Source organism: Leptosomus discolor, chromosome 5 (assembly GCF_034619465.1).
Source record: "Leptosomus discolor isolate bLepDis1 chromosome 5, bLepDis1.hap2, whole genome shotgun sequence".
Lineage (NCBI taxonomy): Eukaryota > Metazoa > Chordata > Aves > Leptosomiformes > Leptosomidae > Leptosomus > Leptosomus discolor.
This window is the reverse complement of record NC_141395.1, coordinates 11,162,737-11,175,458: the sequence shown is the minus strand read 5'-3', so window position 1 is coordinate 11,175,458 and position 12,722 is coordinate 11,162,737. Positions and strand designations below refer to the sequence as shown.

At 40.9% G+C, this 12,722-nt stretch overlaps 1 protein-coding gene across 1 annotated transcript in view; it reads right to left on the bottom strand.

Annotated features, from left to right (window-relative positions):
- Nucleotides 1-724: 724 nt before the first annotated feature.
- Nucleotides 725-12,722, bottom strand: part of SNX4 (sorting nexin 4) — a 33,709-nt gene continuing 21,711 nt past the window's right edge. Inside the window, exons 8-14 of the mRNA XM_086465362.1 lie at nucleotides 11,155-11,216; nucleotides 9,578-9,643; nucleotides 5,335-5,424; nucleotides 3,998-4,097; nucleotides 3,017-3,162; nucleotides 1,523-1,637; nucleotides 725-1,182 (exon numbers count right to left, since the gene is read on the bottom strand). Coding sequence (XP_086321488.1) covers nucleotides 1,135-1,182; nucleotides 1,523-1,637; nucleotides 3,017-3,162; nucleotides 3,998-4,097; nucleotides 5,335-5,424; nucleotides 9,578-9,643; nucleotides 11,155-11,216 — 627 coding nt within the window. The 3' untranslated portion in view covers nucleotides 725-1,134. The remainder of the gene's footprint in view (nucleotides 1,183-1,522; nucleotides 1,638-3,016; nucleotides 3,163-3,997; nucleotides 4,098-5,334; nucleotides 5,425-9,577; nucleotides 9,644-11,154; nucleotides 11,217-12,722) is intronic.

The window sequence follows — 12,722 nt, the reverse complement described above, 5'->3', positions numbered from 1 at the left end:
TCAAGTCTGACAAATTCCACAAGACTTCAGGAACTTTAAGTAAGTACGTAGAAAAAAGTAAATGTTTTTCGTAATTGGAAACATTTAATGCAAGTACCTGTAACTGCAAATCATGTTATACTGGGGTGTGTGTATATACACACACACGCTCCCCGAAACATCATTACAAGAGCCAAACAGACACCTTGGTTCACTGTGGATTCTGCACAGCCCTGGAGTATGACAGAAGTTGCACCAGGTTTTCTGTTTCAGCATCTTCATTAAGAACTACTATTCTTTTAAGAACCAAACTGCTTCAGTTACAAGAAGAGGTACCACAGGCCAGACTCACATCTAGTGTCAACAGGATCCAAACAACCAAACAGAAGTTGCATCCGCTCCTCACCAGCTTTGACTTTGGTTTCGCTGCTCAGCTGGATCACCAGTCTCCTTTACTTGCAGGAAGAAGTTTGGCAAGAAATCAATGCCCATATCAAAACGTAGGTGGGAACCAGTAAATGCAGAATATTGTACCAAACCATTGTACAACACCTCTACTGTAGAGAGTTTCAAACATCTCAGGAGCTTGAGACTGCTAAACCCGAACTCTGGAAAAGCACATTTCTCTATGGACATGCAAAGGCATTTAAATATGAACCCTAGGCGTCACAACATCTCATTTTTGTCCTCTTGTGGTGTAGTCCTCGAGAGCACAACTGCGTGTCCCATTACAGAACCAAAGCACCCTTGAGCATTAAAAATTCTGAACAGCAAGGGCTGAAAAGCAGCGCATCTGGAGGTGATCTACACGTTACAGAGCACGGTGTTCCACAAGCCTCACAACAGTTCAGTCCATACTTTCTGGGATAACTTTCCCTATACCTTTGCCCCAATACAGAGCCATAGTTTTCAGTAACTCTTTTACCCCTGAATTATTTGCTACCACATATAAAACACGCCACAGAAGTGGCAGTCAGGGCTAAACATTTAATAACGTGTCCTTTTTGTCCTTTATTAACAATTACAATCAGCAGAAAGAAAAACTATTCACTCATTTATTTCATGATTTGTAAGTCATGTAGCAACTTAACATTGGTGTTATACATTTGTGCTTCCGTTCTCTGGCACTTGGAGGAGGAATTCATTTCCAGATAATCACATCTTGCTGAAGCATTCCTTTGCATTTGTCCAAACTTGAATTCCCTTAAAAAAAAAAAAAAAAAAAAGGAGTTAAAACCCAAGATGGAAATACACTTTGTTTGCAAACCTCACCAACAGACCTTCTACCACAGAAGACTCTACAAAGAGGTCCCACAGAACTTCACACAAGAATAAGGCAGAGACCACACTGGAATCAGACCACACTGCCTATTACACATATATTATCAACATTAACATGTCACCAAGATTAGGTGGGAGGTTTTACGCTAGTGACTTCCAACCTTCTGTGACTGCAACATCCCTAGTTATTGAAGTTTGCATCTGATCCCCCACCGATACGATACATAATACACTAGCCTGGCCTTTCACAAGCTGAACGTACCTTTTTGCACATGCTAATCTGCATAACAGCATAGCTTATAAGTGCCTCCTTCAAATCGTGGTTCTTTTGCTCTTTAAACCGTTCAATGTCAGCCCAGGCATTTTTCACAAAGTCTCTGGAATTAAAAGCATTATTTCTGTTAGTAAGTCTTTTACATGTTCCATCCCCAGCTCATCTTCCTTCCTCTGGACCCTCGGCAGAGAAGCTACGTATGACAAAGCAGTCCATCTTTCAGCCAGTAAACCAAGTCCTGTAATGACTGTGCATCCTGCCCTGTCACCATTTGATAATTGGCACTACTACCCAATTCTCCTTCTTAAGGTTTTTGAACTGGAGAATCAGTCTCCCAGGATGCGTTGGATTGTTTGGGGTTTTCCCCCCAGTGAACATTACTGCCATAGAACCAGCATAATTCAGAATACACTTTTTTCCCCTCAGGTTCTGTTGGGATAACTACGTATCGTTACACTAACATTCAGCAGACAACATTGCACGTTACTTTTTCAATTGTCAAGTCAGAATGTTTGTCCTTCCGATGTGAAAACTCACTTGTCATCAGGATTTGAGACACTCAAGTGCAACAAACATTTACAATGCAAGTTTGACTTGGACAATTCACTTCAGGAATTAATTTTGTTGTTTTGGTGATGTGTCTTCAGGTCTCCTGAACTAAAACGGAGGAGATTTCTGTAATTTTTAGCTTTCATTTGTGCTGGACTATACATACAAGACAAGTATTCACTTGAAAATTGCTTCCAGAGCTACGCAAGCACATCTCCGGTACTTCTGTCAAAATGATTAAGGAATGGCATTTATTGAGTGTCTTGTTGTTCTGAACTATTCATGAACTAGTCTTATCTTTCCAGCTCTAATCCTAACATATTAGGAGATACCACATTTGCCCCTTGTGTCATACGATGAACGTGTTCTGACACAACCACACTGCTTTAGGAACGTTAGTTCCCATTTTTCATGCTCACATTCCTGGAGAAAGTTTCATTAGAGCACCGAGCAGCAGTTACTCAAACAACTCGCCAGAACTTCTAATCTCTTTCAAACAGGAGCCTGTTGTCCCCCATATGAGAAGCTGCAGAACATGAGCTCAGGACCCATACACGTAAACCAAACTAAATACCGTATTCGAAGCAAATCAGCTTTTGAGTGTTAGGCTATTCAGCTGCAGACCTACAAGCCCACCTGCTAAACCTATCAGAAGCTGAACATAAAGGCATGCAAGTCAGCCATTAGAGTGGGCTCAGTAACTGGGAAAGTCATCAGGTTTTACATAAGCCATACGCTCAGACCAGAAGCTAACTGCATGTACTGTACTTTATTTCACAACCTGCAGCTGACAGGAGCTTTTATAGACAGCTCATAAACACCAAGAATATATTAAAAACACTTCTAAAACGCAAACACCTTCAAGCGCATCCAGTCAAGGCCTTTTGCTAAGACAAGCCCCGTGTTTTCTTTGAAAAAGTTAGGCCCGTTTACCTGCCCTCCAGATTTTTAGACTTAAGTTGTTCTTCTCCTTCCTGTATCTGCTCTTCTAGAACCTTTATCTTGGCTTCCCTCTGCTCAGGCGTTTCCTGCCCAAAGAGCTTGCTGGTCATCCCCTTCAGGGAGAACGTTCTCACAGTCTAGAAAAAACAAAGACACTCTAGGTTCGGGATTCCTGAGCACAGCCACAAGACATTATGGGATCTTCAACAGCATTTGGGCTTATTCTTATCATTCAGGCTGATTTTTTGCTTTAACTTCCATTTCATGAACAAAGTGTTCATGAATTGATAGGCAGCTATGGGAGGTGTAGCGGCTCACCCTAGATCAAGCAAAGTGGGGAGGAAGTAATTTGATGTTCAAACTCTTTAAGGCTGGTCTGTGGATTGGACCATAAGTGAGTCATTCTACTGATACACACAACCTTTCAGAGCAGTTTTCCTGCTGGAGCAGGAAAGAAACTAAGTCTTGTGTTCTGTATGAGAAAGAAAATCCATAAAGTAGTTCTGTACAGAACATCAATAGAACAAACAGCATCATTAAGAATTCTAAACACGTTTTTTTAAGTTATCACTTTCAGATAATGTTTTAAGTAACATTACCTTCCACATAAAAGGGGCTAATACCACATATCAGTAACACCCACCTTTCGAAAGGCAGAGGAAGCCTTTCAGAATTCTCAACGTCTCAATCTTTAGGATAGACTTGTTTGTGTTATTCTGCTCCAGTCATATTTCGTGCAACCCTGTACTTGCTCAGTATTCAATAAACCAACTTTGGTACAAACATCTTATGTCACCAAGAACCAAGTTACTTTGAAGCTCAGATGCCTACAGCTCATATGATACTGCTTCTCATAAGCAGCAGCCAGCATGTTAGTGCCATTTAAATGTCATTCTGAGTAACTTGGCTCAAATAAAAAATAAATTTAAAAGAAAAGAGGCATCTTGGAGAAGAAAGTGGAAAAAGACTCACTCCTGTAGCCAGCTCCTCACACTGCTGTTTCTTAGATGTTAGGTCCTGTGCAGCCATTTCCAAGTCATATTGCATTAGTTCGTGTTTCCTGCAAACGGCCCTGAAAAGTAAGTAATGAAAGATCTGTCACGTAATACTTTGTTTTGCTACGTTTCCCTTCATTTAAACTTTACAAATGGCATCAGGCTTTTTTTTTTTTGGCAGGCAGCACATTCAGTTATTTATCTAGCTCAAATTCAACAGCCTTATCACAGAATGCATAACTCTGCAAATGTGGTAGTTAAGCAAGCTTGGATCAAAGCATAAAGGAAGTTCTTAGTACAGCAGCACTCTGCTCCGCTTTTCAGACTCATTCCAAGACACTCTCAGCAATACAAGCCCTACCACCTACTTAAGGACACCACTGTAAAATAGTTTTATTCAAAATATACTACAGAAAAATCACAACTATGACAAAAGGTACCTGGAGATGGTATCTGCCACAGCAGCAATGTATCAATCAATCATAAAATTCTTCACATTTATTTTTAAAGAATAAAACAAGAAACTGTGCTTCTAGTTTCATACAGCGCCTTTCATCTGGAAAAGAGGAGAGTTTCCTCTGGCCACCTGCAGTAAGTCCCAGTCCTGTGTGGGCTGACGATGCTACATCCGTACTCCGCTGCCGGATGCACATTCGTCTCCCAGGAGAGGCTACCAGTGCTCTGGGTTCCCACACAGCAGCTGTTACACCCGCTGACCCGGTTCTCCTGGACCTCTCCGACAGGTTCAGAGCCAGCCCGGGGAAACACACAACAGCTTCAGGCACAATCTTACAGCATAAAGCACCTTGCTTTTGTATCCACATTTGTAAGGGAGGACTGTCCTATGAAGGCTAATGTAAAAAAAATTAAAATCAGTATTTAACTGCACAATACTGTACAGCAGATCAAGGTTATACAGGGCACTTTGAAACTTGCTGGAATTCGTAATGGCTGTAGCAGCTTTGCTTGGCCTATCTCATTTGAAAGCTGAAGCTTTCAGCACATTGGGGCACTATTACACCAGAAGCCAAGGGAACAGCGTAACCAGAATAAACAGCATCACCTTCCACAGGATACCAGTTTTAACATTTCTGTCATTTCACTATTGATCAGCTCAGTTCCAGTTTGTATCGCCACCCACATGGCAATCAAATACGAATAAGCAAAATAGGAGATGAGAACATGGAGATTGCACAACATTGAAATTTCTACTTCTCGGACAACAGAAGAGGATGGCAAACTAAATTCAACATCAACACGACATTAGAGGAAAGGACTGCAGCTTGCATTTGAGCTATTCGCTTCTGTACATACCGTAGTGCTTCTGCATAGAAGAGGTATTCTTTCAGCTGATCTGCATAATGTTCCTCCTCTTCCAGTATGTCATCAATAGAAGCTGCGTATCTGGTGAAAAGCAGCCATGGTTAAGTATAAAATTCCTTAACCTAACCTTTAAGGACTACATATACAGTAACAAGGGAGGAAACCTGTGACAGAAACACCAGTCAAAGTAAAACAATGAAAGGCGCTTCAAAAAAGGGGGTCTACTTTGTTCTTAATTAAACTCTGAATCGGCCAATATAAACATTCCTGCAGGCCTGTCTCTTTGGTTGTTACTACAATGAATCTTTTGACAAGTACAAGATCTATCATAAGTTTCCTGCTGAAGATGAGGCAGTTTTTCTTCTAGGAAAGAAAAACAATTTATTCCTTTTCTTCAGTGAACTGTCAATAGGCAGCACCAAGGTGAAAGAGACATGGTGCAGAAGAAATCCTGCAAGGCTTAAAGCGTTAAGGCACAGGAATGGGAACAGTCATACCTTCTGAAAAGCAAAGAGGCTGCCTTCATTGTTCGTTATTCAGCCGAGGACGAAAGAACTCACAGTGGTGCTCTGAACACCACACTAAGTCCTTCAGCTCCCTGATAAAGGAGCTGAAGGAAAGTCTGTTGCCTTGTCTGCTGTGTAAGCCAGGCGTATCAATGCAGGGCAACAAGAAGTTTAAACCCTCCTTTTCAGGAGAAATCTGAAGTACAAGGGCTTGGACCAACTCTGCAGCTCTTGCATTCAGTAAGAGTTCTGTCATTTAGGCTGATATTTCCTAAAAATGGCAAAAAGCACTCTCTTTTTCTAGTTTATATTGCTTATTGAATATTTAAATGAAACATTTAATTTTTTAACTAAAAAGACACTATTTAATAAGTTCTCGCTAGCCAAGATGACTGTGCTTGGACACATTTGCAGGGTCAGGCCTACAGCTGAGAGGTAACTGCACACCTCACTCGGCACAGTGGCAGAAATAGGATGCCACTTCAGCCCACAATACAGGGCACGTGCCACTGGAAATAAACAGAATCAATGAGCTCCCATCACGAATGCTTTCATCAGTTCTGCTAACTCAGTCTGGATTCTCAAGTATGTGGCAATCCCTTGCACAGCTGCAGGCTCTGAAGCTCGCCTAGTGACCAGCACAATGTGACCCAAATGTTAATCACAGCACCTCTTGGCTTTCAGGTTTTTGCAAGCTCTGAGATTTTCCCCTCTCTCCCTGTGCCTCTCCAGTAACTGGCTCTATGGAAGAAATGGCAATCTCTCAAGCTGAAAGGGTACTGGTAACATGACTTTGGAGAGAACAAGAAATCCGTCCTGCCAGCTTCAAAAGAAACAACTAGGTCATTTAGACCCTGGGAATCCAAGGGAGGTATCTGACTCCCGCTGAAAGTTATCATCCTCAGGCCTGCTCAGTCAGGCATGCGAATTAAGGCTCCTCAAAGAGGGAGCAGCTACTTGCAGAACAACTGGAAGAATGGGAAGACTAAGGAAGAGCTGTAGACATGCCCATCTGTTCATGAATTTTACAAGTTCGCAAGCACAATGAGTTGTTTTGATGCTCTGCGAAATCAAAGACACGGCACATCCAGAAAAAGCCCAACCAAGGGTATTGGTGATAAATAAGCTTAATATTCGAAGTGACCAGCAACAGCAGATCAGTTTAAGTAGAAGGGATAAAAGAACGGGCAGAACAAGAGTTCACATTATGAATCAAAGTAAGGAAGAAGTCCAAACTGTTGAAAGATACACTTGTTCTGAAAAAATCCTGCAGCCACCCAGGATCACAAGTAGCTTACCCTGTCTATTTTTAAGTTCTGAAGTGCAATAATTTTAGTATAGTGGTTAGATTACTCAGGGCAGCAGATGAACCACATTTCAGCTTTGAGTAAGTTCTAAGTTTTGAGCAGTGCTAGAGCTCATCTGTGGCAGAACAACTCTCAAAAAAAACCACCCCACACCAAACTCAAAAACCCCAAAAAACCCCTACCTTACCTAGACAGGGTTTTCAAAATTACACTTAAGTATTATTTGACATAAAAAAAATGAGTAAGACAAGCTGTATTTCTGACTGCCTAAGCTCAAGTTTAAATACTAGCTTGTCCTAAGCAGGCAGGCAAACCAGGGAAAATCTTAAGAAGAAACACTGCCCTAAGTTCTAAAGGTACGTAACATGTTCCCACTCTGTGTGAAACGGCAGCTAAATCCCTGTTTCAGTTTGACTGGTTCCACCTGTAATGACAGTCTAGTTGATTCAGAGATAAAGGGTCACTCATTAATAGCATAAAGGACAGAAGTCAGAGGTCTGGCACTTTTTTCTTTCAGCTTTTCAATGCTAGAATTACAGCCAGTCACTTGAGCTTTCTCAGCATACTCTGCTGTTTTCTATCACTTTAGCAGGCCTCATCCTGTGATGCAGCACACACCTAGAGACGCATTGGGATGTCTTCTCCAAATATTAAGCAGTTTTAGATCATACTAAAACAGTAACAACTCAAAAGTTTAAATAAACATCTAGTAAACGCTACAGCATATAAGGTAGATGGAGAATAATTAAATTAGTCTTGAAGTTTAACATCTATATTAGGCAACCTTCTTGAAGTAGCTTTCTGTTGCAACAAACTCCTGCCTGATGTTATGGGAATGGTAACTGGACTGGTAAATTATACTTTCAAGAGATCATAGATATGAACCTTACTGGTAGGAGACCACATGGGTCACTGAATGAGTTCCTGAATCTCACAGCTGCTGCTTCGTGCTTTCGACTGCCACCAAGAGATTATTGTTGCATGAGAGTGCCAGAGCTGAAGAGATGACAGACAATGAAAGCTACCTCAGACTTCACGCAGTGATTAGTTACCCAGAAACTCACTGTCATTCCTCTGGATCTTTAACCCTAACTGTGTTACAGACACAAATATTAAACATCTCAGATGTGCGGAGTGGATTCAGCCTCCTGACTGAGAAGATGCTTCTTTTAGTTGGTTATGCATTTCTAAGTGTTTGACACAACACTAAGATGCAGCTGAACCACTGAAAACCTGCTTCTGCCTCCTTAACTCCTCTATATTATACCCTGTTTTCACAATCTCTTCAATTTCTGCATGCTGCTTAACACTGTATTCCACCTCTACTTCAATTATTTTCTTCTGAAAGCAGAACACATTCTCCACTTTATTCTCACCAGAGCCCTCTGCCTAAAAAAATATTATAGCTTTTTTGGGGTGCAAACCACCATGTTCGCCAAAACACAGCAGTGTGAATACATTATTCAGAGGTGTTCAAATTCTTAAAGAGCTGATAAAAACAGAACTATTCTGAAGAAGCTGAGGGCAGTTTGGTATGGCTCTTCAAACCCTCTTCCAACTTGGCATGGCATAACACCAACAACCACCAGGCAGTAGTGCACATGTAAATCAGCACTGCAAACTGAAACTGATAACTTCACTTCCACACGAATTACACTTTATCAGTAAAAACATTGTATGAAGCAGCATCAAACAGATTCCAGCTCTTGCTGGAGTTGTTACTTATCTGTACTGTGCAATTATAGAAGAGGAATCAGACTGATGAGAAATTGTACCGCTTCACTTACTATAGATGGCCACCTGAAAAGCAGAAAGCATGAGCCTAGAATACCACTTCTGTGAGCCCTCTGAAGTGATGGACTCTTATTTTGAAGGCTGTGCTTCGTGTACTCTGCCAACTGACTCTAAAGATGCAAAGAGGGAGGATTCTCTACTTTATTACATCCAGTCAGTATTTGTTTCAAGAATCCATTGGAGTTTTGGTGTCGATTAATTAAATTTCTTAACTCTATAATTAAGTCCAAATCTGTGTACCATCTACTGCATGGTACAAAACGCTGCTATCAAAAGCAAACTGATCTCATCAGGTCTGCAGTACATTAAAGTTGTATTCCACCAGTTTCTGGCATAGTAGCTTAAAAGAAAAACTGGAAGAAATCCAAATACTTCTACAATTTCAAAATAATAATAAAAAAAAGAAACCCCTCTGGTTCTCCTGAGACCCTTCGAGCTACTTAATACAGTACATGGATGCTAAAGTTGTGCCTGCATCCAAGTCACAGAAACACTGTAAAACAACACACCCCCAACTTCCTCGGTACTCTACTTATACATACTTTGGGGTTGAGGGAAAAGAGAGGAAAGAGGGAGAGTTCTACATCTGGCTTACATCAAACTATCAGATATTCAGTCAGTACTCACACATCCATGTGGTGGCCAGCACTCTGCAACCCATCCCCCATCTCCTTTTCTATTGCACTCCACTCACTGTAGGAAAAACAAACGAGAAACAACATCACACGTGAAGGGTAAGGGAAGTTAATAAGCTGCATCCTGTATATAGTTTCTTTCCAGGTGACACCTGAATGGAAACTGCCTCAAAGTTAGACTTGGCCAAACCGTTTTCTTCCTCTAAGGAGCAACGCTGACAACGTGGCAAGGCTATTTACAGCACTCTGTTAAACAACTGTCCCTGACACCTAAACTCATCCTCACAAATACACTTAGTCTGGGATTGCTTTTGAGCAGAAAGTTTTGTTTAAATAGCTAAAACTCAATTTAAAAACAAAACAAAACAAATAAAACCCCCAGCACTTAAAATAACTGGGGAGGGTGGTGGGAGAAGAGGGAACTTTCTAAACCAGAATTTGGTCTCACACGCTCATCAAGAAGAAACTAAGCTTTCCAGTCTCGCCACACATCAGATAGAAGACTTTCATTCCAAAAGCCAGAAGGTGGGATTTTACATTTGTAAGCATTTTACTGCTCTGAAACCGTTTGCTGTACATTGTTTTCTGTTTTCATAGTAGACTTCTGTTTAGTTCTAGTCATAAAAAAAAAATATCAACTTAGTAACATCTCATTACTGCAACCACCTATCCATATTAGGGAGATCATTTAGATAAAGAAGGAAACAGAGCTACAATAAAGATAGCAAGAGACTTGTCCTGGACATCCAAGTACATACACTGCAATTTTAATTGCGTTTTCAGCTTCGTGAAACCTCGTGAGACTTCTTAGTTACAAGAATTACATCCACAGCTCCTTTTACAAGAAAAAAGGAGGGGGGACAACCTTATATTTCATATAATTTATGTCTAATGCATCTATTCTGTCCTTCATTTTTTCATAAACATTCCACTCTGCTGATGTTGACATTTGTTTATCTTTGTGTTATTACAGAACTACACCTAATTTCACTTTAAAACCCCCAATGAGAAAGACATCTGCAATCCATTAACCCAGAGAATTAAATTTAGCACTTGAACAGTGTGTAGAAGCAGGAGGTTTCCCTTAACCAGAAGTTTAGATTCTTTAATTCTCCAGTGAGATCGAAAACTTGAGCACGCAATTCACTCATATAAATCAAAAAATGATTGGCAAATTCGCTTTAAAAAGGTACTGATATTGGATATAGTTGTTGATTTTTAACCCTTAAAAGGGCCTAGAAGCTTTTCAGAGGCAACTGCGTGAATATAGGTAGTAAGTTACTTCCTGAAGAAACAGAATGCCAATGCAACAACAAAAGCCCCAAAGGTCTGGAATACAAAACAAAAAGCTGAAGTCTTCCACTAGAGACTAAGCTCAGCAGATCCAGAGTTGCCTATATCCAACACAAATCTCATTAGTACTGCAACATGAAGTTTTTCAAGGCAAACACTGAAACGTTTCAGAGATGCTTTTCAAAAGCATTAACAACATAACCAACAAATTCTCTGTCTCTCTCCCCCCACATCTATCTGTCTACGTAAATATTTAAAAACTGTACGAACTCTTACCTGAATACTCTTCCATAGTTGCCGTGGACTTTATAGACACCATACAGCCGGTCCGCCACCCTCTAAAATATTTTAGAGTCAGGTTTTGATCATCACATTAACTGTAATTGCTTTGTGAAAACACAAACTTCAAGCCAAAGCCCTGATGTTTTTACGCAGGGAAACGAGATTAGGCCTAAATCTAATCTAAGCCACTACTGAAGGAAATCCAACAGCATTAAGTCTTTGAAGACTGCAGTCACGATCAAGGCTACACTGAAAAGTAACATTTCAAGTGTTTCTTTGGAAGTGCTCATATATAGGATATGCCTATGGAGACCACAAATAATGAAGTCACCTGCAGTTTTTGATAGCTGGCTGTAAGGCACAGCCTCCTTTACCCAAATAATACCAAGCTTATACATACGCCTGCTTGTTTAACACAAAGATGGCAAGACAAAAATCCATCCTGCCACCAAGACTGTAGGGAAAGCTCCAGTAAAATTCTACCAAGTGACTTGATTTTTCCATCCAGCTCAGTGAAATTAAGGAAAGACAATGAGCTATCCATTGCACTTACTGCTCGAGCTAGACATGTCATTTCAGCTGTTTGGAGAGTCAGTACCTGCTGCAGCCAGCACTACAATGCTGGCAACAACCTCAGCAGAAAAGACCACATGTACACTCCGAAGTGTGACTTGTAAGCCAGATAATGTCCTAGTAATTGTGATGTACCAGTGAATGACATTGAAGTTTGGTAAAAGTTACCATTATTGGTCTGTCAAAGGAGTAAAAAGGAAATGTAAGCAAATTGCCCAACAGATCTCACACACACATGGCCCTGAGAAAAAGGCAGTCCATAAAACACCAGTGATTAATCTTCAAGAACCTCAGCTCAACAGGGCAATCCATTACCTTCCTCTCTGCCGCATAGTTTCCATCAAAAATTAAATCCCTGTTGAACTCACTAGAAAGCAGTATCATGCTCCTTATTATTGGAATTGTAATTTCGCATTTCCTTTTTGTGACTTTAAAAAAACCAAAACCTTTCATTCTCAACCCATACAGTATCTTGATGCATGACATAATTGTTCTCATCATTAGAAAGAACTTTATTCATTACAGATTGAAGAACAAGCCAAAAGAAGTGTGCTGGGAAGCATACACGATTCATACTACAAGCTCTGGAAAACAAAGTATTATATGTCTGACCAGAAAACTGTGTTTTGGGGCCCTTCTCAGCCCAGACAACCAGCAAAAGCAACTTGTCTGCTGAGCAGAGAGAAGCAGACATCTCAATCCTCTTTAAAACACCTCCCTCCAATACGTGACCATCAGGGGAGAGGGCAGATTAGCAACATGCGTTTGCTCCTCCCATGACTGTCAAACTCAACCACCTCATTTGCAACTCTTGCCCCTGGCAAATCTGTACTAAGTCAGCGCCCCCCACCCCTTGCCATCTCCTGCCCCACGCTCCAGAGCCAGACTCTCTCAGGCAAAACTGCCCTTGTTCTAGAGCACATGTACCCGTTCTCCTGACTCCGTAAGAAATACTGCCTTAGAAATAAATTATACTATTTGTCACGACA